Source organism: Pyrgilauda ruficollis, unplaced genomic scaffold (assembly GCF_017590135.1).
Source record: "Pyrgilauda ruficollis isolate IOZ18807 unplaced genomic scaffold, ASM1759013v1 scaffold151, whole genome shotgun sequence".
Lineage (NCBI taxonomy): Eukaryota > Metazoa > Chordata > Aves > Passeriformes > Passeridae > Pyrgilauda > Pyrgilauda ruficollis.
In genome coordinates this window covers 865,569-889,871 of record NW_024513766.1, presented here as the reverse complement: position 1 = coordinate 889,871, position 24,303 = coordinate 865,569, and the positions used below count along the sequence as shown (strand labels likewise).

At 38.7% G+C, this 24,303-nt stretch overlaps 1 protein-coding gene and 2 non-coding genes across 3 annotated transcripts; all 3 read right to left on the bottom strand.

Moving 5' to 3' along the window:
- Window positions 1-211: 211 nt before the first annotated feature.
- On the bottom strand, window positions 212-2,482 carry LOC121350404 (cytochrome c oxidase subunit 7C, mitochondrial). Its single transcript, XM_041461694.1, has 3 exons — window positions 2,318-2,482; window positions 1,219-1,364; window positions 212-300 (listed from the first exon to the last, which is right to left on the bottom strand). Exons 1-2 carry the CDS (start codon window positions 2,390-2,392, stop codon window positions 1,248-1,250), a joined length of 192 nt encoding a protein of 63 aa, XP_041317628.1. The 5' UTR covers window positions 2,393-2,482; the 3' UTR covers window positions 212-300; window positions 1,219-1,247.
- On the bottom strand, window positions 862-922 carry LOC121350405. The gene has a single exon (XR_005954666.1). It is a non-coding gene; the product is annotated as a small nucleolar RNA Z39 (small nucleolar RNA).
- On the bottom strand, window positions 2,077-2,139 carry LOC121350406. Its single transcript, XR_005954667.1, has one exon. It is a non-coding gene; the product is annotated as a small nucleolar RNA Z39 (small nucleolar RNA).
- Window positions 2,483-24,303: the final 21,821 nt, after the last annotated feature.

Sequence of the window (24,303 nt, the reverse complement as noted above, 5' to 3'; positions counted from 1 at the left end):
GCTACAAACTGTCCCAGGTCATTAATCTGGCATGTAAAAGAAGTTTTGAATCCCTGTTTTGAAATGTGATTTTCCCCACCCTCTGTTCTTATACATTATGACAATTAAGTGTTTAATTTAGTGGCAATACACTGAAATTAGAAGGGGCTCTCAGTACACACCAGCTGTCGAAAGCACTTCAGGAGTTTCACAAAACACACAGCCCAAGGCCTTGGGGTTTAAGATTTTATTTAGAGACATCCAGCATGGGTTGCAGCTATCATTTCCCCATTGAACGATGCTGTGCAGAAGACTTCAACTCTGCAAGAAAAAGAAATTGCAGAAACTTAAGAGCCCTGTAATAAACATATATCCTAATTAGAACTTTTGATTTATTTGAGGACTTTGCTTCATCCACTGTCTGGTTTTGCATCAGAGGTCTCAACTTGCATGAAACCACACAGTTCTAAATGCCCAGTTTCAATACAAATCTGCTGAATTTGGTTTTCTCCTCAGTCGAGGGTGGAATAAACATCAAATTGGCAAAGGAATTACTCAATTTGTTCCAATTATGAGATTCCAGTGAGGACTGTTATTTCCTTTCAAGAACTACCTGGGTCACTGAAGCTCCTGGAAAATGCTTAGTTTCTCAGACTGCAGACAACACCAGGCACTTCCAAAGTGGAATCACCTTAAGACAAACTGAAGTAGCATGGTTGTGCAGTCTGAGTCATGTCTGAGGCTTGTTTTATTAGGATCATCAGCAAGCACCAATTAATTTCTGTTAATGACTTAACCTTAACTGGACAGTAATGATGTAGATAGTGAGACAGTTTTGCTACAGGTAAAATAAAATGTAATTTTCCTCTGAGCTTTATCTGGCACATCAGAAAGCGTTTACAGCATCACAGCTTCTCATCCTGTTCTGTCACATCACACGTGCCAGTGACTCCCAGCCCAGCTGCACCTTCCCACCTCCTCAGGGGAGGAAGCAGACACGGTTCTGCTCACAGCCAGGAGCTGCAGGCAGAGAGGAGTGGCCTCTGGGGAGGCAAAGGTCACAAACCACCGAGTGCAGCAGCTCTGGGACACAAACTTCCACTGTTTCAGCTATTACTGTACAACTGCAGACCACAACACCTCAGCACCTGGGCTGCAGGAGGCTGAGAACTGTAAAATTCTGACCAGGTCAGGCTGATTGTGTTCCACTGCGCTGTGAAAGCCAACAAAAGCAGTTACCCAGCCAGAGCAGCTGCAGCCTGTCCTCTTCATTTCTTCAGGAGCTGGTGTCTGACTATGAAGAAAGGGGCACCAAATCCACTCCCAAAGAACACGCACATCATCGCCAGCAGCCTCCACTTGTTGTCCACAGAGAATGGGAGGTTCTAGAGGAAAATAAAGAGAGTTTTAGCCTTTGCAAGCCAAGCATTAATTCCTTTCTAACCCATTCAGAAGTGCTAGGGCTCTCAGAACAAAACAAACAGGCAGTTCCAAAGCATTTTCAAGATTCTTTCAAGGAAAGAAACACAGTATTTAGGGAAATAAATAACCTTCCTGTATCTGAAGGGAATTTGGAGATGGATTCTTTGCGAAGAATTACGGCGACGGGACAAGAGAAAACAGATTCTAACTGAAAGAGGAGGGCACTAGAAAGAAACTATTCCCTGTGAGGGTGGGCAGGCCCTGGCACAGGGTGCCCAGAGCAGCTGGGGCTGCCCCTGGATCCCTGGCAGTGCCCAAGGCCAGGTTGGACACTGGGGCTGGAGCAGCCTGGGACAGTGGGAGGTGTCCACGCCCATGGCAGGGGATGGAATAAAATGATCTTTAAGGTCCCTTCCCACCCAGGCACTCCATGATCACAGCCTGCATGTGACCTCTGGAGGTCACTTCGTCCCCTCTTCTCCTCTCCGTGCTGCCCAAGGTGGGGCCAGTTTGCTGCAGGTCTCATGCAGTCAATTATAAAACCCCTGAGGACACACACCTACAGTCCCCCGAGTGTTCTGGTATTTCATTATCTTCACCGTGAAGAATTTCCTCGTATCGGTTACGTACATAAAATTAAGCCATTAGACCGAAGGCTTCAGAAAAACGGCCAGGTACATCAGAAAGCGTTTACAGTATCATTGTTACCCCTCATACCGCAATGCTCATCATCTGTACCACCACAGGGAGAGGCGGTGGGCTCGGCCACCACACGATCTGCGCTGCTGTGCCCGTACCGTCATCACCGCGCCACTCCAAAGCCCACACAACACAGCCAGGCACAGGGCAGCCACCAACCCCCACCCCGCCATCCCCCTCCCCGCGACCTTCAGCGGGCCAGGACGCTGCTGCCCACCTTCCCGGGTCCCTCCTCAACGTGGCTGCGGCGGATGGCGGAGGTAGCGAAGCGGCGGACACCGGCGGACAGCATGATAGGGACAGGGGACAGCGGCCACTCGTCCGCCCTGAGCGACCTTCCTCAGGCTGGCGCGGCTGACGGGAGCCGGAACCGGAACCGGGAAGGAGGAAGGTAGCTGCCGGGGGCATGACGGGAATTGTAGTTCCTTGCGATCACGTGGTGCAAAACGGCGGCCTGCGGTTGGTCGAGCCCCGCGCGCGCTCCCCGGAGAGGGGAGGGAGTCTCGCATAGCCTCGGCGACATTTTGTGGCGGCTGAGGGGCGGCGGGAAATGGCGGGAGTGGGGCTGAGGCGATGAGGGTTAAGTGCATCTCGCGAGCTGCACTGGACCATTTTTACTGTAGAGCTCATGGATCCCGCTAAACGGACGGAAAATAGAGTAACAGAATGGTTTATGTTAAGGAGGACCTTAAAGCTCATCCCGTTCTATGCTCTCCGCCCCGTACGGGCAGGGACACCTTCCACCTTCTCAGGTGACTCCCAGCCCCAGTGTCCAGCCTGGCCTTGGGCACTGCCAGGGATCCAGGGGCAGCCCCAGCTGCTCTGGGCACCCTGTGCCAGGGCCTGCCCACCCTGCCAGGGAACAATTCCCCATTCCCAAGATCCCAGCCAGCCCTGCCCTCTCCTAGTTTGCGTCCATTCCCCCTTGTCCTGTCAATCCATGCTGGTTTTTTTTTTTTTTTTTTTTTTTTTTTTTTTTTTTTTTTTTTTAAAGGCTTCCTTTCTATCGTGATGGATTGTGGTAATTTGTACGTGGCTTATTTATATGGTACCACTACCTTCAGTTACTATAATGCAGCCTATTTAAACTTTAAAGAAACTTTGGCAATGTGAAGGGAAAGAAAGACTCCCAGCAGCCTTCGCATTTGCCAAAGGGATAACAAAGTTATTTGCAGTATTGATGGTCTACATCTGTTTTCTTACATGGATTATTTTGAAGGCAAACTTTTCTTTTTCAAGAAAAGTAGTTTGATGCTGCCATCTCAGTATTGCAAGGAAGCAGGTTTTTTTTTTTTTTTTTTTTTTTTTGTAGCCTTTCTGCATGTTTACATACTGTAGAAGGATAGAAAGCCAGGCTTTTTATGCTCACCAAAGTAATACTTAAATGAAAACAGGTTAAAATGACTTTGAGAAATGAGGCTTAATTACGTTTGTTGGTGGTCCTTGACCACTAACAGCTGATAGAGAACCCTAGGACACCTTTTGTCATTACTTGTGACCTACTTGTGATTTCTTTAGCTAGTTGTTTTTTAATTTTTTTCCTTTGTTTAGATAGATTTTTATTTGTCAGAGTTTGCAATACTTTTTCCCCCCTCCATTTGCTAAATCTGAGGAAAGATGCTTTCCTATTCTTGTTAAAATCCATTGTTGCTCAGGCTGTCAGGCCTCTTCTCCCCCTTCCTCAAACATTTTCTAATTGGAATTTATGGTACGATAACGCTCTGCAATCTGCTTTATCATCTTTATAATAAATGTTTCTTGCTTTAATGTAGCTCTTCTCGTCCTGCAGCGGATTTTATAGTGCTGCGGCAGAGGAGATGCTGAGTGGAGGCATAAACATTCCTGTTACACAGTTGCATTGGCAGCAGCAGTTTAATCTTGATGCTCCGCAGATGTTTTCTTTGTGGGCAGAAGCGGGGATCTCTAGGTAAATATGGTTAGAGAGAGGTAGATTATCTAGAGTTGTTTTACAGCTGGGGAAATAGAGCTGAGCACTCAAATCTGTTCTCCTTTAAAGCACAAACTGATAGAAAGTAAGTGCTCGCCAGGCCCAGAAAGCCACGGGGGGAGGAGTTTATAGTCTGGCATTTATTGGAATTTTGGCAAAGGAATGGAGGATAGTATCTTCTAAAGTGTTAGAAATACGATGTACCTTAATTATGATGAGGCTAATCAGGTGACAGGGCAGATTTTCACAGGAGATGTCAAGTGCTGCACTGCATGCCTTTATAAAAAGAGAGTCTAACAAACTGTGGGAATTGCAGAATTAATTACTGGGTGAAATTCCCTGGCCTGTGCCATGCATGGGATCGGAATGGGTGATTATACTGGTACCTCCCAGCTTTTAAATCTATGAATCTTTGATTTTAGGCTGCTTGTTCACATGCATCTTTTATGTCTACTGGTTTTTTTTCCTTTAAAAAACGTATTACTTTTTGCCAGGTTATCTTTTTCATCTTCAATAATTACATTTTGCTGCTGTGAATATGACTTGGTGATGAGTACTTTCAGGTGCTGCTTTCTTACTCACTTTTCCCCACAAAGAATGTTTCTCTCCTTGATCTAGATGCCAAAAAATACAAATAAGAAAAAACCACAGGTAGCTAAAGAAAGTAATGCACAGGATCTATCTTTTATGATTTTGATGGAAGAAAGAGTCATAGAAAGCTTAGTATTTTTACAAAATACACAGGGCCATACTTTGGGGGTTGAAACTGCCAATCACTGAGATACAGTGAGAGGACCAAGATAAAAACCATACTGGCTTCTAAAACCCTCTGTTATGAGTAAGTAAACAGCTGTTTCTAAATGCTGAAATTATGTAATGTCAAGTTCAGATGTGTGTACTTCACAAAAGCTTTTAAGTAGCATAAACTCCCTAAATTGGTTTGTTTATGTCATGGACAGAGGGCTCAAGAGACAAAAAAACTGTCATTGGTCACACAGAAACATTGCTTTTCTACAGAAATTACCCTCTTGTCTTTGTTGACATGATAACTTATTTTGTCTAGCATTCAACTTAGAAATTAACTTCCCTTCAGTCATAAGGTCAGGTATTAGCTATAAGATTAAGTAGTTGTTAAATACTAAGTAATTAAAGGGAAAGGGTGAGTAGAAGCTGAAGAGACATTATATAGTTACATTAATTATATATATATATATATAATGTTAATTATATTAATTATATGATTTTTCGCAAAACTTTGGGTTAATTTCTCAATTTCATTGCCTTGATTTCAGAGAGCCCACATAAGTCTCAGGCAAGTGAAGCAGAGTAGTAAAAGGAATTGTCCTTTGAAGCAGTCACAGATTTGTTGCAGACATTGGTAGCAGCAGGATGCCATTGGAGGGAGGAGTCTGCTAGGAGAAGGAGCATCTTTTACTCTTCCATTATAGTTGTTAAAACCAGTCAAGCTTCCAAATGTGCAATCCTTCCTTGAGGTGTGAAACTGACTTGCTTTCAAATGTAAATATGCACTGAAAATATTTTTTTCAGGGCACAGTTCAAAGGGCACTTTCCTGTCCCAGCTGTTTTTGGACTGGATCATCTCACAGATCCAGGTCAGGGCGTAGTGGCACAGAGGCTCAACTGGCCCACAGAAAAGTGTGAGACAGTTGTAGCATAAAAAAGGTGGAAATGGATGCATAGAATTAGTGTTTTTCTTGGCAGCGACGCCAGTTTATATTGGCAGAAAGAGCTTGTCCAACTACAGCTTTACTGCAGAATACATATATATTATTTGGTATTAGGGCATGAGATAATTATCACATGAGAAAAAATAAACTCTTTCCCGAGCCCCAGATACTGCTTATGCCTAGTGCATTTATTGATCTTATTTCCCAGGATCATTCATGATGATATTCAATATAAGGTGGTAGGTGTTAAATTGTTACTTAAGGTAGGTATTAAATTATTATTTCAGTGTATCATGATATGTTATAAACAAGATAATAAAATAATTGGAAGTTTTGTTTTGTACTATAGTATCTTTATGTGTGATCATCTTCCTGACGATCTATTATTGTCATTTTGTCAGCCACCACTTCACAAATTGTCTTTAAGATTATATAATTAACATTTTTAGCCTTTAACAGTTAACATACTAACATAAGGGTTAACATACACAGCTCAAGTTACTGCTCTCAACCTGAGCTAAAATATTATTATTTTTGCATCTGTTTTAAAGCAAAAAGTGGGCCTGTGCATCCAAATTTTGCCTGTTAACTCTGGTTGTATCATCTGGTTTGCCATTAGCATTGTGGGGGGAAGGAACACAGTACCTGTATAATTTATACTTTGAAGCTATTATGAATATAAAAGTGCTCTAGGAACTTCTTTGCTGTGTCTGCTTATTGGTGTCATTTCTTTAGTGAAAAACACAGATACTATGAAAAGTTGAGCACAGATTTATAGGTTGAGTGTTACTCATGAAAGCAGCTAAGCTGGGTATGCATAGTGACAAAATCACAGTTTTGGCAATGTACCTAGATAAATTTATTTTCACATTATGTGAAATAGTTCAAAAATTGCCCCTTCATGTAAGTGATTCCTTATGGAAGCAGAGTCTCATTTGTATGTACTATCAGTACTTCAGCAGCTGAAATAAATGCCTAACAATAATATTTTACCCTCACAGAATTACTTTTTTCATTAGTCTTTTGCAGCATTAATTAAATCTCCCAAAAGACTGTTTAAAATACTTTGGGGAAGGTTGGTTGCACAGAACCTATTCCAGAGGCTTCACAAGGATTTGCACTTGCACTGGCACTTGCACAGTAAGGCTCACTTTGCATTATTTATTTTGTCTTCATGTCTTTCTCTAAAATGGACTATGCAAAGCTCTGTGTTTTTATCACAGACACCAAGACCGTTGGTTTGCAATTACAGCAAGCAGCGTTATAATTACTTGCATTTTGAACTACCTCATTGTAACAGCCATTGCTTGGTTGCTAAAGCTTGTGCTTGAAGGAGATCTTTTGTGTGTAGGAATGTCTTAGGAGCCCTGAAATCCCCATTTGTCCTTGCAGGTGCAATACTCAGTTTACTTGGTGGTAAAAGAAAAAATGCCCTTATTTTTTCTGCCCTCTTTGTGCTTATTTATTTTTTCTATAGTTTAAAAAGTTTTTTTTTTTTTTTTTAAGTCTTCTCATTGGTTTCTCCATTCAGAGGACTGTATGTGGTTTAAAATATGCACGGAACTAAAAAGACGCCCTCAAAATACAGTTATTCTAATATACATATGATATGTATGATTCACATACTTGTCACACGTAATGTCTTTTCCCTTCTTTACAATTCTTTAGTCATGCACAAGCCTTTTTAATATATTCATGTTTCTGTATCATTTGTAAAACCTATTATTTATAACATTTTCCATTTCTGCCTTGTTTCTAGCTGTTCACAGCTATACATATTGTCACCCTGACTGAGGTAAGTGAAAGACTTGCACATGTCTTTAAAAAAAATTAAAATGTAGTTTAAAAAAAAAAAATAATCAATTTTTTTTGTCCCTTAATCTTGGAAAGAAATGCTGAGGAGAAGAGCTCCATTTAATAGAATCAGTGTTGTCAAAAAGGTATTATTTGTTTCCAAAGCCATGCTAGATATTGTGAATATTCTGTAGAGAAATGTATGTTTTAAATAGGCTAACATTTGTGACATATTGGGCTAACCCATAAATTAAACTCAGTCTGCTGTGTTTTGAAGAAGGTGTTTAACCTATGCAGGGATTTTTTTTTTACAACTTAAAAGAACAAATTGTACTCAAACTACCAAGTCAAGCAGTTGATATACAATGAATTGGAAAGAGCTTTTTTGTGTAGACAACATGTCCAACTGTATGTGTTGTAAAGTGGTATGCTAAGATACCAAATTACTGTAATTTCCATGAAAAGGGGTGACCAAGCATAAGAACCAAAAATTGAGGAGCATTTGCCTAGTGTGGTAAATGTTTTATTTTTTTTTTTTTCCTCAGTCATTGCAGGCATGCTCTGGGAGATTCCCAGTGCTGAGGGTTTCCGTAAGACAATGCCAAAAAAATACAGCAGTTAAAGAGAAATAAAGGTGGAGGAAGGAACGCTTTTCTCTTATGTACTTTTTATGCAAAAAATCACTTTTACCTATTGAAGATCATTTTGTTCCTCTATAACTTACTGTAACAATGTAATTACACCTCTGTTTACTATTGTTTTAAGTACTTCCACAGTACACTTTCTGGACTGATGTTTCCAGCAACTTCTAGTTGGCCTAAGCACAAACTCTCTGTACTGTTACTTTCTCTCTCTAATTATGGCAGATGGTTTAGCTGCTAAGCAAGTATTGCTGTAATTTTTCTTGTTAATGTCTTGTTAGACTAGAAATTCACTTGTGACAACAGCTTTTAACAGTGCCTTTTACAACAAGGATGCCTGGAAGCGTGGTTACTGCTGACTTACCATGATGAAAGAGCAGTAACTGATGTTTTTACAATCCATTTTTAGGTACCATACACAGACATGCCAGTGTTGACAAGAGGTGAAACTGTGTAATTTCAATTTTGACATCAGTGAGGATATAAAAATGATTTATCCTCTTAGTTCTTAGAGCTCAAAGCTGGAACTTCTGAAGTTGCTGAAAGTAGCTGAAGGTGCACGAATTCGTGGGACCTGATGAGATGCATCCACAGGTCCTGAGGGAACTGGGTAATATTTCACCCTCTTGCAAATACATGACAAGAAACGACAAAGATTTATTATGATATTTTGATTGATTAGTAACATTCTGGTTCACTCTAGCTAAACTATTCCATTTACACATGAGCCTGTCAGTTCCTCCAGTGACCTGTTCACTGATTTCTTCTCCAAACTTAGTTTTTCAGAATGTTTTTGTAATATGCTGGTGAAATATAGTGTGTCACCTATCAGTGATCATTATAATGAAATATTAACTGTTTGAAATGTTGAATGTGAAGTCTGCTGGTGCCTCTAGTTTATATTCGTTGTGCATCAGTATTATCCCCTTGTTTATGAGGTCAACAAAGAGCTAACGTCTGCCAAAGCACAGACATTTTTTGTGTCAGAACTGGCTGCTTGGTCAGCAGTCAGGCATGCTGAAAGTGCAGTGAATATTTAGTCTTGGACTTTGTTATGTATTTTCTATGTAATTCAGGCTGTACTGACTCATTCACTTTAAATATGAACTTAAAATGAAGTGACAGTGGTGAGGACTCACATCATCTTCATTATAAACACTAACAAGGTCACTCTGCTAGAAAGGCTAGGGTCAAATTTACCAGTCAAGTGAGCAGGAGGAAATATTTTACAGATAAACTTCTCATTATGGAATAACCAGTAGGCTTATTTTATAATGTGGCATTTTCAAAATGTTTGCAGCTACTACCTTACAACAGGTTACTAAGTATCCAAAACAAAGTTTGTGCCAAGCTGCAAACTGCAAGTGCTGAGTCAACACTATTTTTCCAAATGGGAATCTCAATTTTTTTGCCACATTGTTTGGCAGTGGGTCTGCTTTTAGTGGAACATACACTGGATTTTGATTGTGTGTAGGTTCCTATGCTGGAATGTTTTGTTTGAGTGTTCTCCTTCTCCACCTAAAACTGGGTGCTTTTTTACAAACCAGTAGTGTTTTTTGGTCCACTCTGAGGCTCCATGGGAGAATTTCCTGCTCTGTCAGGTTTTTGTGGCAAGGTTTTGGTAATGGAGGATTGCAGGATAAGGTCATGAAATAGCCAGCCTGTGTTAGGAAAATTTACATTTGCCCTCCTTACCTTGGAAATCATGAACTTGACTCTCCCTGCACTCCTTTTGGCTCCTCTCGTCACCTAACTCCAAAATCCTTGTTCAGGGCATTACTTGAACATTTTAAAAAATCTTTTTTTATCAGCTTAATGTTTGTTCCTGAGATTAAAAAAAAAATCCTCTTAAATGTCTGGAGAAACACACTCATATTAGGTGGACTTACTGTCATTTTTAATCCTCTGTGGCTCCAAACTTTATCTGATGTTTGATGTATTTATCAAATACCTTGAACAATTTCTTTTGCTCAAAAGGTTATCTTTTTTTCATGTCTCATCTTTGTCTTGTTCTATGTCTTGGAGAGATGTGTGCAAAACCTTCCCTGAAGAATTTGATAACTTCAGCAGCTTGTCACTGGGTCCCAGCTCTCTCCTTTAAAACAGCTCATTTTATAAATGGCAATTCAATACATTTTATAAAAGAAATCATTATCAACTAGACATGGGGATAGCAGTGGATTTTTTTTTTCCTACTGCACATACTCAATTGCTTTACGGAATTTCATTTCACAGTTGGAAACTTGACTCCTGACTAGAGCTGTATGATACTGCCAATTTTTGCTTTGACTATTCAAGTGTAAAAATAGCTAACTTTGCAAGAATACAGCATGTTTAATTCAGCTCAAGGGTGTCACTTTATTGTGGAGCAAGTGGTTCTTGTCTTTGAAAATAACCAGGCTGAAGTAATGGAAATGCGAAATAGAAAAATGTCACTGCCTAAACATACTCAGGTTGAATCAAGGGTTATTTATTGCTTGTCTTAATTAGAAATTAAGATTCTGAATGGCTAATTCTTATTGAAAATTACAACAGAGCAGATTGGTGGCTCGTTATATTTATTTGTTTTCTACTCTTCTGGTAGCACATGGCATAGTTAAATCCAGGTAAATGTGTTCCCTTATGGTTCCTCAGAGCAGGGAGCAGGGCTGGGACATGAATTTCTGCAGGGGATGATGCTTTTGTTTTGGAAGGACAAGCACATGACTGAGTACCCGTTGCTGAGTCTTGCTTGAAACTGCTTGTAGAACTTCTTCTGAAACAGTTTTTCAGATAAACAGGCAGCATGGGTGGAAACGTTACTGAAGCTTCAGTTCTGTGAGTGAGAATTCAGGGATAGGCGGTAGCAATATGGGGCAAATACACAAAGTTTCTCTAAGAAACTCACTTCTCCCACAGCTTTTACTTACATGCATAATGTCACACATCAACTTAACTTCTCATCCAAAATTTTTATCACCAGTCGCACTTTCTCCTAGATTATGTCTAAAGTGTGAGAATTACACATGTAGGATGAGAACACTGAATCTTGTCTCTTGAGACTGAGGGTGCATGCCACAACTTCATCCCAGTTCTTGCCTCTGCTCTATCTTTCTGGGATTTCTTTCCAAAAACTTTCTTGGAAAATACTTGCAAGTCATATCACAAGAGCCAAAAGTTGTTCTGATACTTATTCTTTTTCCTCAAATCTGAAGTCTCTTTTTAGGCTTTCTTGGCAGATCCCTTGAGGCCTTTTAATCTGTTCATGTTTTTTGGGATTGCCTTAAACTGCAATTCCATCTCTCGAGTGTTTGATGTACAGACAGTGATTTGGAGAGAAGGTTGGAAGGAAGCAGAGGGCTGGGGCTGGAAGCAAATACATCAAGAAAGGATATTTGGGAAAAGGTAGATGACCAGTGAAAAAAGATATAGGGAGTTGATGACATACGCATGAGCTAACAGTATCAGCTTTGTGTTCTGTGCTACCATTCCATCATGGATTCAGCAAGGCTCTTTGGGGTACAAGTGCATGGTACTGAATCGTGCTCCAGTATGTGCTGAAGGGCATCCCAAACTGGGATTGGCTTTACAAGTGAGCCCATGTTTTCATCTGATGCATCTGATTTGCTGTCTTGATAAAAGGAAGGCAGTAACACATCGTTCTGTCATCACAGTTTCCAAAGGGCATGTGAATGTTACAAGGAAATATCTGTTAAATCTCTTGGAATTAGAAGTGACAATATAATAAACACTTTCAGTTTGTATTTACTGTGCCTTGTGTGATGTTTATTCTTTTGCCTCCTACTGAGACTATTATATTTGTTGAGAGGATACATATGTTTTCACATCTGTCATTCTCCTCTTTCAGTAAAACATTCAAGCAGCAAGTTGTTGTCCTGGATGTTGTGCAGAGGCATACTGGTGTGGGTGATGTGATATATCATATATCATACATGTCCACATCATACATGTGATGATGACAATGTGTACTTGAGATAGTTTTAGCTCTTAGTTTTTTTTTTTTTTTTTTTGAATTTTTTTTGTCTTTTTTTTTTTTTTTTTTTTTTTTTTTTTTTTTTTTTTTTTGATAGAACATTTTTGTGCAAGTCCTTGTTCTCTTGAAGTCTGTTAACTGTTCTTAGAAACCCTAACATTCTCTGCAAATCTGCCTCCCATTTACTTTATGGACTTTGCAAAAGCATTTTATGACAATTTACCTTTTTTTTTTCCAGAAGTTGTAGCCAAGATTACACAACTGTTCTTTGAGAGCTAGGCCTGGCTTCAAATTAGATGATCACTAAAGAAGATTGCGTAGCCTTGTGCTTTAAAGGAGATTTTAAATCACTTGCTCAGGGGTCCCACAGTGGCTTCAGCCTTAGGAGGCTTTCCTTGAGAATTATGTTCATTCCACATAAAGCTAAAATATGGGCCATTTTCCGACTTGTGCTTGAATTTATGGCAAGAAAAAAAGATGAGTTGTGGAGATAAAGTCCAAATCTGAATGTAATCTGTGATTTAGATCTGAAGGGGTCAGCAGCAGGTCCTGTCTATAATAATTTATTCTCTCTGATCGACAAGAAGAATGATCCTACTGTTTTTCTTGGTATTGTGCCTGTGGCTGTGTGGTCTTTGGAAGAAACTCCTGTCAAAGTCAGTGTCACAGAGATTATCCAGCATTTGTCCACAGGAATTCTACAAAAAACGCCGGTGCAAGGAGGGTTATGCTGCTATGTAGTGCCTTTCCTAATATGTATTAGCCCTTTCTCTAAGTAAAAACTGCTCTCAACAATGTATTTTAGTGATTCTCTTTTCTGGAGAAATTGTAAATAAATAAATTTAAAAATCCCATGACAGTTTCTCTAAGCAGTGTGTCAGGGTTGCTGGCAATTTCTGTTTGCATACAGACATTTTATAACCTCTTTAATTTGACTGAGGAAACAAAAATGATAGGTTATCAGAAGAAAATGAATTTTTCTTGTTTCTAGTCATTGGATCTGCTTCTAGAGAAGGAGGAAAAGTCAGTCTTTTATCTGAGTGCATGTAAAGAGAGATCTTACAGGCTGTATTCGGCATGGTGCAAGGGCTTATGAGCAGTTTTTTTGATGGTCATGATAGTCTGACAGCAAAGCTATGTCCTGTTTATTCACTGTAAGCAGCTTACCTTCGGGAATTCCAAAGGCACAGGGAATTCATGAGATAATATTGACATGAGACTTGTGCTTACCACAAGTTCTGCTGTGCCAAGCCTGAGCTGTCACTGCAGAGGCACACAAAATGAATGAAGTCATAAGTAACAAATAAAAAACCCTTTTTCTTCACATGGAATATTTTGTTTTTATAATCTTCTTGTCTCAGAACGTTGTGCTGCAGGAAAATGTGATGAGTACTGAGGAGAGTAGAGTTCTTATGCGATGTTGTATAAGGAGTTAGAGCTCACAGAACTAATCTAAAAAGTGCCACAAACCTTCAAAATAACAATTTTGCATTGATTTTACTGGGAGCAGGATTGTTCTGAAATTTGACGATCAATCAGTTTAAGTATCAGAGTCAAAATTCTATAAATTCTCCTTGGTAGTTTCAGGGTGATGTCTAAGACTACTTTAATTTGAGCCCTGGAAATTATATCCTTTATTTATTGACTGATATATTGGAATAAACATGATCCAGTGAGTGTCAATTTTTTTCCCCCTAAGCTTGCAGTGTGTGTGTAAGCTGGTCACTGCTTGGCTGTATCTGCAGTTGTAAGTTTTTTACTGCTCTTTCAGTGGTTTGCTCCAAGCCTGGGGTTTTTTTTGTGTAGGTCAGGAATCTGTGTCCCTGCTGCAGAATGCATTTTTCCCTTACTCCATGGCAAAAGGAGTGGGTTGGTTTCCTGCTTCTGATCCTGCTGTGGAGCCTGTCTCACTTGGCTTCAGCCTCAGTACGGTGCTAGTAGCTGTCCACTTCTGCCTGGAGTGGTTAGGGCATGGGAATGTTATGAAAAAATCCAAAAGAGATAGATCAGGAAGCATGAGAAAGCAGAAGGAACATCTTATATTCATGTGTGAGGAAATGATAAATTAGGTGCTGTTGGGTGTATATATATATAAACATGTATAGATACTGTATATATACACACTGTGTTTGGGTACAACCATAAAAACATTAGCAGCTAGGAAAGCAATTTGGATATTTCCTGTCAGAATCTTTCTTTGTATGAAGGTATTCCTTTGCTGAAACTGAAGCTAGGGAAATTCCCTGGGAAAATGTTTTAAGTATCTCACCCAGACTTTCCCACTGGTGCTTTATATTGTTTGCAATGAAATCGTGCATCAATGTTTTAGAGAGCAGAGAATCTCAGAATTCTTTCTGCCCTCTGGCCTCTTTTTTCCTTTATAGGGAAGAAATGAAAAATGCATGTTACATGACAGGATCTCCTTTAGTTTGGCAGAGTTCAATTTTCATTCAAGATTACTTGTTTTTAAAGCCTGTAAAAATATCTCTGCTTCACAGCCATGACAACCAGAAGAGAACAGACTTCCACCAGGACCTTCAGTGCCTCCCAGGGCAAGTACGAAGATCCTGTGGACCATCCCATGGCTGCTTAGGGCAGAGCTTTTTGAGACCTATTCTTCCCTGAGAAGTAGCAATACAGACTCTCAGTTTAGTTTTTGCTTGTTTGGACTTTTGTTGTGCTGGTTATTTTTGTTTATTTGTTAGTTTTTGTGGCTTGTGGTTTTTTAATCAAACACCAAAACTATAAGGATTGTGCAAATAGTAGTTACTCATGCTAATTTGCAAGATTTACAGCAATTACCATTCCTAAAAGCTAAAAAAATAGTGAGTTATTTCATTAACACATAGAACAAGACCTTTGAAAACATTTAACAGGACTCTTAAAATGAAATATTTGGCTCATATATAATTTGGGATGGATAAAAAATTAAAGTGCATTGTCATTCCTGACATTCATAAAAATAAATCATTGTGTATTGCTTCCTTCTCTTTATTTCTGAATACAGATCAGTATGAAAGAAATTAGATACTGTCATTCTCTTCCTGAGGGTGTTGGGAATTTGCTGTGTGCACATTCAAGTAGCCAATTAACCCTGGAGCCCAAGAAACTTCTTTTATAAGTTTATGTTTGGAAAACCAGGAAGATTACTCTCTTAAGAAATGAAAACTTTTTGTAAAAAGCATATTAAGAAATTTAATTCATTTGGTATTGTTTTTCTCCATACATTCCTTAGGCTATTTAATCTGCAGCTATTCCAGCAGTACCATATATGTAGGGACTTCGTCTTTTAAAGGGGAGGCAGAGGGATAGCACATGAGAGTGAGTTCATGCTGTCTCAGTTCAGAGTTAAAAACTAGATAGTAATGAAATCAGTGAGAGAAAAAATTGTTGATTACTGAGAAAAGTCCTACTTACCACCAGCGTTTGTCTAGAAGTTCCTTTAGAGGATTTAAGTGAAAGATTTTGTGTGTGCACTTCCCTTCCTCTGATGCTTATTCTCCTGTTGAATTTATGTGTATACCCATAGGTGTCTTTTCACATCATATGGTACTGGGTAAATATTGCTTTTTTTCCCCATCTCACTTAGGGATCTTGTACTGACCACAGGTAAGACTCTAATTCATAACATTTTTATTTAATCATAAATCTATGTTATTTTAATTTGGTATCAAGCCTATGACATTCTGTACTACCATACAAATTGTTCTCTCAAAGTGGTGCCCTATAGAAATGTTTTGAAGATCAACAGGGAAAAACTCTTGACAGTGCTTCATGAGCTGGCAGCTTATAGTTAAATAAATTTGTGTCTTTAGAAGACACAGAAGAGCTCTCTAAACTACTCCCAGTATAAATCTATATAAATTGAGTTCTCTGCTAGTGTCACAATCTTTGCTGAAATGGTTTTGTGGTTTGTGGTTTTCCACATCCAAAATGTACTTTAATAATTTTAAGTTTAGATAGAGAATTAAAAATACAAAATGTAGTAGCCTAGTTCCCCACAATAAAAAAGGAGGAAATAAATGAAAAGTGACAGTGTGGATTAAGCCACACACACATACATGATACAGTGTGTGATACATAGCTGTACTTGTGCAAATGTAAGGATAAAAGTGATAAAATTTATCTCAGCCCCTCACTATGGCCGTGGGAATAGTTCAGTTGCATACTTTAGCTACTTTTTTCTTCAGGTGTTCAAGAAACGCGTTTTCAGCTGCAAAGCACCAATTTCACACCTTGTCAGAAAATAAATTGCATGTTTGTGTTAAAATTACATCTTTTTAATAGGAATATACTGATAAATATATAGAAATTGTAACTGCAACTGGGTAAATGCATAAAACGTTTAGCAATCTCAAGCACAAATCCAGGCTGGGAAGAGAAGGGATAGTAGCCCTGGAGGAGCCCTGGGGGTGCTGTGGGGCAGGGCTGGGACCCCAAGCCTGTGCTGGGCTGGGACCCCAAAACTGTGCTGGGCTGGGACCCCAAAGCCTGAGCTGGGCTGGGACCCCAAAACTGTGCTGGGCTGGGACCCCAAAGCCTTCCAAACATCCTGTGATCTTATGAAATTATCTTAATACATTCCTATGTATTTCTGAACTTGATGACATTCTTCATAATCCTGTTTCACAACTAGGTGATAGTACATGTCCACTTACACATAATTGAACATATCATGGAAGCAGTTAGGTACTCCTTCATTTGGCTTGAAAATGGAGGTTGGTTTTTCTAAGAAAAACTGAAGCTTGGAGACTATTTCCATTTGTAATCATTAGCTGTTGTAATTGCAAAAAATCTTGAATGTAAGCTGTTTTGAATGTTGCTTCATGAGCATGTACTGCCAGAATCACAAGGAATTCCTAAATTTATGCATAATGTCCTACACTGGGATTTTGAAGTGTCTTTTTTGCAGTTTAATTAGACTGTTGCTTTCATTCTCATTTTGATATTATATATATATATATATATACACACACACACACACACACACACACCACTGCTGTGTGTACACCTTTTCTTGCAGTTGTTTGCAAATGATACAGAACAAGCATCCCCAAAGCACATTTCAGTTGCAAGAGGAAAGAGAGAATCTTGCTACTAAGTTTTCAAGTGGTAGAGAGACAGCTGAGTGGTGCTCTGGCTGTAAGCCATGTTCATGCCTGCTTCTGGTCTAAACTTGAGTGTCTTCAGCTTGATTGACCCATGCAATTGCCAGATTTCATGGTCATACCAACAGCTTAGTCCAAAAGCACCAGTTACCTGGTGTTCTCTTGCTTCAGCCATTGGCAGGAAACTCATTTTTTAAGCTGTTATAAGTAGACTTGAGATTTGAGGATCATTTTTGTCATGGTGTGCTGGAAGAACAGAGAGTTCCAGGGTAGGAGGCAGAGTTTTTGCTCTTCTGGGGTGAAGAGAAGGGCTCAGTGCCTGGAGGCTCAGTATGTGTGGATGCTTTTCATTTCAAAAGCAAAACATGTCTCAGTCAGCATGAGATGTGTTTTGCCATCTGGATGGACAGCAGTTACTTTCTTTTTCTCACTCCCAACATGCAGAGAAAGCAGCACTACACATAAAGTTGAGTTGATTATTGTGTTTGAATTTAGTCACATTATGTGTGATGTTATGCAAATAATAGAATCCAAATATTTTCTTTTTTGACTACTGAAGTATTTTTAGTTTTGAAGTGAATCTGATAAGCTGTTCATTGGTTGTAAGCATTTCTGAAAATGGGTGCAAAATAATGGAATAAGGAAATAAAATATGTTTTTAAAATCAGTTTGAAATTATGTGAGACAATATGTGTTTACATATCCTCAGCACATGAGAGAAGGGGACATGCTGGATGCACATCCAATAAAAGGCCATGATGATGATCATGATGATGATGATGATGGGACTGGAGCATCTCTTTTATGAGGGAAGGCTGAGAGCTGGGATGGCTTAGCCTGCAGAAGAGAAGGTCCAGGGATGAACTCATGAAAGCACAAATACCTGAAGGAGGGTGCAAAGAGGAGGAAGTCACACTTAGCGGTGCCCCGTGATGAAAGGAAAGAAATTATATCAAATTAAAAAATTGTAAAAATATTCCTTAGCACTAATATAAAATTATGAATATATGTTATTTAGATACCTTAGTGATTTCTTTGTTGCGTGTCTACATTTCTCTAGTTTCATTTCAAAGCAGAATACTATGGGGTTACTATTGTAATATTTTTGACCTTGAATTAACAGGTGCTGTTAGTTGTTTTTTTTTGGGGATTAATCAAGGGTCAAAAAACGTATGAGTTTCTGTAAGACTAGGAAATGGATCAGGTTGACTACATGGGGCAAGTTCAAGAACAGATTTGTTGGGAGAAAAATATTCCTGGTTGTGATTATTTTCCAACCAGGTACAAAATTGGTAAATGCTGGAGAAATTTCTTGGTCATTTTAACCTCTTTTAATTTTGTTTTGTATTTCAGCTTTTTTATCAGGAAGGAGGGGGAGGTAAAGAACTGTCAGAGTGTGAGAGGCAATACAAATAAAACTTTCATAATGGAGAGGGAATTAATTTGAAAGGCAATGGAGAAGATACTATCACCCAACTATCCTTAAATGCCCAAATCCTTATTTGTATTTTTTTTGTTTATTTTGCATTTACATATCACAGTTCTCAATAAAATTAAGTGTGACTGAATTGCTATTTCCAGCCTAAGCCGTAGCTAGAGGAAATTCAATTAACAGCAAGGACAGAGAAAAAAGATAACAAATAATTATAGCCATTCCTTTTACCTTTTTAAAAATGTAGATTTATATTCTGTGAGACAAGATGTCAAAGAAAGATGTTGGGCACTTGAAGATATTGTAAATAACATCTCCAGCTGGTTTGGCTGATTTGTGTTAAATAAATTAGACTTTTCAATTTTTTAACTGTAATGGCTCCTTTTTTGCTAATTTATTGAAATTATGCTCTTTTTTTGGCTTTACACATTTTTAAAGCTGTTATTTATGGTTTAAATATTTTCAACATCAGGGCTATGTTTAAGTCTTTATGTTTTGTAGACCAGCTTTGCTGTCTTAGCATGACATTGCTAATATACATTTGACTGGCTTTTGCTTCTAGAAATGAAGTCTGAATGAATTGAAAAATAAACAAAAGACTAGAAAATGAGATCCAGCACAGCATGAAAAGGAGGAAGATATTCTTGAAGAAGGCAAGAAAAATGAGAAAATAGAAAAAAGCCAGATTACTTCAGCTGGAGGGAAGACATCAAAATTGTTAGTATGTAAATGTAATTGCCCCATGACACAAATAATCTGTTTTTAAAGATGTGATAAAAATTACTGTCATGAAGAAGCATTCACATGTTTTGCCGTATCCTTATGGATGTTTTCTTTCTCAAGAGTGTGTGCTACTGACAGTCTAACATTTGGCATTGAGTATGAAATTTTCCATTGTTATAAACTTATTAAAACCATGCTTGTGCATAAACTGGAGTAAAGGCATTGAGGATCTGCAAATTCATTAAGGATTTCATTAATTTATTTGCAAAAGTAAAGATTGGCTGTGAGATCTGTATACTCTGCAATCTAAATGGGCTCTTGGAGGCTTCACAGATGTAGCAAAGGTTTCGTTTGGTTTGCGGGGTTCTTTTGTTTATTTTCAAGTAAGGAAAGAAATCCTATCAGGTTGTCTGCAAAATGCTCCCAGAAATCTGAGGATTTAACTGGTAACTCATCCAACATATGTAGGGCAAATTTCTGGTGATCCCTTAGTTTAGGAGACTGAACCTTCAAAAGATTTTATTGACAAGAAGAGAATTTTGACAGATTAAGGGATGAAAATTGATTGCAAGTGTAGAGATAGCTATTAATTATTGCCTTTTTTTTTTTTTGGTTGGTTTGTTTGTTTGTTTGTGTGGTTTTTTTTGGTTTTTTGGTTTTTTTTGGTCAAGTAATTCTATCAGCAAATGTTGGAGAATAAACTGCAAGTCCTGGACCCTTTTGTGATGAGGAGTGATGGGAATTTTGCCAGTACCAGCAAGATCTTACCCCAAACATCCATTTTCTTAGAAGTCTGTAGGACCCTATTCTAGAGGTGATTCCTTGGATTTCCAATATGATTTGCAGATTAATTTCCTTAATTTCAATTAGTAACTTCCTGTAGGTAAGCATGATTTATTGCCATACTGTTAATCACCAAAGACATTAAGAATAGTAAACTAACACTAAAAATATATTTTATATATTACAGAGGATAAAGATTTGAGGTGGAATCCTTAATCCTCTGTCAGTGGGACAGGCAGGATGGATGGTTCATCAGTTTAATTTCTGATCCTTTCAGTGCTGTGATTTTGAGTAATGCATGTTCACTTACCTGGATGCCTGAGGAAGTGATAATGGTACTAAACAGCTCAGGCAATACTTAAGAAATATGTTCCTCTGGTGTGTGACTGGTGGTATCTGTTTGGGCAGCATCATGTAGGTGATTAGCTAGATGCATGACATCTGCATTATATTTTGTTTCATTATATGAGAAGGTTGACTTTACGATTTTATTTAACGCTTTGGTGAGTGAGACACGGCTGGGAATGATGCCTTTTCATCAGCTGCACTGGGAGAAAAGGAGGGAGGAAGAAAAAGCAATGGGTTTGGAAACCAGTCTCAATATTTCATTCTTTCCCCCCCACAAAGGGGAGAAGTGGATGCACATTTTATGGAGCTTAAATGAGTTTGCTGGGAAATAAGTGAATGTTGCATTGCAGAGAGTTCTTCTTGGCATCAGTGTAAGTCATGCATGGAATCACGGAAGCCTGTCCCTGTTAACTGCAGTGATTCTCAGAGAGGGGGAATATCACAAGTGGGACAATTGCAATTATCTGGAGAGATTTCCCACCCTGTCCCCAGCTTTAGTTTCTTTTCAGAAATAAGTTCTCCGTCAGCCTGAAAAAATGACAGTTAATCCTTGTCCTAAACCTAATAATACTAATACTATTACTACTAAAAAATCTGGTTTCTTTCTTCTCCACTCATGTGCTCAGAGCACTTATGTCTGCACAGGCTCATTTCTCTGAAGGTGTTTGCTGTCTTTCTCCTTCCTTTCTGGAGATTTTACTTGGGAGCAGAAGCTGGGATTGGTTGTGTTCCATGCTGCCACATTATTGAGGATGATCTTGGGCAGCACTGGAGGAAGGAAGGCAAACAGGATAATTCTCTGGCATGCAGGGGTGGCAGCTGTTATTGCTAAGGAGTCTGAGTATTAAAAGCTGGAAGATTTCCACTGCAGACAAGACCAGAACTAAACTGATGTGGAGCTCTGTAAAGACACAGAGAGTTTGGTTTGGAGTATTTAAGCAAGGATCTAACATTTTCATTCACAATATAGATTCAGATTCCTGAAACACCCAGTCGATCATTACACATAAATCACTTGGATACTTCTCAGTTCTTGACATCTGGGGTTGCTGTAGTTTGAGTAGATATCCCAACTCAGGGTGTCCCAAAAATTTAAAAGAAAAATAAAATTTGGGAATTATTTAGAAGGAAAAAAAAAAAAAAAAAGCCCAAGAAAATTAAAGTTGTGCTGGTTTTGTTCCATTGCATTTTTTTTTTTTTTTAATTTAACTTTTTTTTTGGAAGCATCTTGTAACCTTTTGTTTTGTCACTGCTTGGGAATTAACAAGATCTCTAAAGAGAGATCACTTAGGGTGCCATCTAATTGCAGGCCCTCTGTTTTAACAACTGCAAGAGATTTTAAGAACATGTTAGGCAAGTTTTGTATGAAAATTCATGTAATTTTCCCTGCTCTTGAGCAAGGAGATGCCTTAGGTGGCCTCTAAGACTTCTTCCATTTGCCTTCCTCAATTCTGTGACTTATGGAGCACTGACTCATTTGTGTTTCCCTCCTGACTGGCTTTAAAACTCACAATCCTTTTCAGGATGCTGTGATTTCTTACCTCACCCCTTGCAGGGCTGTGTTCCTGCCAGGGTGGTGGAAGAGCTTGCCATTGGTCCCTGGGCTTTTGCAGTGTACAGTATTTTCTTGAGAGAAAAGCAAGTGGAAGAAAAAAGTATAAATAATATAAAATATATAATAAATAATATAAATATAGTTAAACACAACTAACTCACTGAAAGTACCCATTGATTACTTGAGCTCTTAAAGTCAGATTTTCCTCAGTTCTCAGTTATGTAGTGGGGCATTTTATCTGTTCTTGAGTGAGCCTCAGCCAAGTGTTTGTGTCTCCATGGGACCAAGGAGAGCTCTGTGAAGACACTAATTTGGTCTGAGAATTATGTTTATTAGCCAGGTGTAGTGTTTGAGCTAATAAGCCTTCCTTTCATTAGGAGATAGCTTTTTTACTTCTGCATAGTGACAAATTGAAATAGGGTAGTGCTGTTCAGCTCTGGATCTTAAAACACCTTCATATTTTTGTTTTTAGCCTTATTGATTGTAAACAACAGCATAAATCATTTTACAGTGAAGCAAAAAGAAACGTCCAGATTTATTTATTTTCCCAGTGACATATGTCAGTTACCATATGGAGTTTCCAGGCTCCCAAAGATATGATGATAGATTATATTTAGGCAACAGATTTCTTTCAAAACATCACAATGTCAGATTTATTAATATTTAAAGGTCCATGTTTTTCTCTTTTTTTTTTTCTATTATGTAAATGGTTTTTAATCATAACAGTTGCTTTGCTAAGAGTATAATAGAACTTTGGAATAAAATGTATCACTTTTTTTTTTTTTTGAAGACACAAAGGAATTTTAATTCCTTTTTTGAGAAAATAAAATTTCCAAGAAAATAATAGGTTGGGAACTGTTTTTCCATTCACATTTAAAGCATTTTTTTTTAGTTTGAACAGGTTGTTTTATGGAAGTCTGATAGAATTTATTTCTAAATGAGCAATTTTTTCCATTTTTTTTAACCTGTAATAACAACCCTCCTGCAACAAAGAGCTTTCACGTCCATATTAATGTACTGTGAGCTCAGCCCTTGCCTTGCACCCGGTGTTCAATAAAGGTAACACAAACTTCATTCACATCTTTGACTGCAGTTTGTGAAGCTGGATACCAGCAACAACCTTGCCCCCGTCCCCTCTATACTCGTTCAGATTACCCTGGAATTTGCAGGCACTCAGGTGGTTTGCCCAGCTGCACTTCTTCGTGGCAACCCTTCTCTGCCAGGCGTGCCAAAGGTAAGTGGTTTAAAAATGCCTTGGAAATGGCTGTAGGTGCACTGTGGGTTCTCTGCTTGTTTTTTCTACTTCTATTGAGGTTGGGATTGAAGGTATTTGAGATGATAGTTCATGTTCAGGCTCAGGTGTTTATTGTTCCTTATCAATGTTACAGTCTCCAAGCAGTGAGTTCTGCAGTCTTTCATTAGCAAGGCACAAAATGGCTCTCTCTTGTTACAAGGTCTTTTAAGGCTAAACTATCCAATTAAGAAATGACACCTCAATTATTTTCCCTTTTAACCCAATAACTGATCACTTGAAGCCCGCAATGTGGACTTTTCTGTCCAATTACAAAACATCACCCACACCCATGAAGAAGAACCTGTCTCCGCCCTAAAACCTCCATCTTTCTTCATATTTATTTCTATATTCTAAAACCCCAAACTCTAAGTTTTCCACCCTGTGATATTACACACTTCAAACCAGCTCCACACCCACAATCCCAGTGCTATCAATCAATTTTGGAAACCTTCTCCACAGCCTCAGGTCAGTGCAGTGTTCTCTTGTGGGTCTGTGCCTTTCAGCACAGCAAGTTTAAACTTCTCAGCATCCAGGGTTCCAATACTGCATCTTCCAGCTATAGCACGTACACATCTTTCTCTAATTTTGTTTTCTTGTTAAGACTCTAAGATGGAGAGTGAATAAGTGTGGATACATTTTTAGGGAGCAAGGACAACACTTTTTAAAGTAGGGATCTCATACGTCTAAACCAGTTCATGTGAAGGCTGGTTTTGTTCATCTAAAGTCTTAGATGGTCACAGATTTGTAGGTGAATTCTTACTACACCATCAGTCACTGGCTGTGGCCCATCTACATTCAGTCTGCTTTTGGTGAGTTAATTCATTTGCTGTTCTTACTGATGGTGTCAGAAATGCTAAATAGATATTACTTTACTACTCATTTTGGCTGTAGCACAACTTAAAAGCAGCAGTCTATA

Excerpts from the sequence above, each read along its gene's own strand:
- LOC121350404 (XM_041461694.1), bottom strand. The coding sequence starts at position 2,392 with ATGCTGTCCGCCGGTGTCCGCCGCTTCGCTACCTCCGCCATCCGCCGC. Across the intron at positions 1,365-2,317 it reads TTGAGGAGGGACCCGGGAAG|AACCTCCCATTCTCTGTGGA; the intron begins GTGGGCAGCAGC and ends ATTTTCCTCTAG.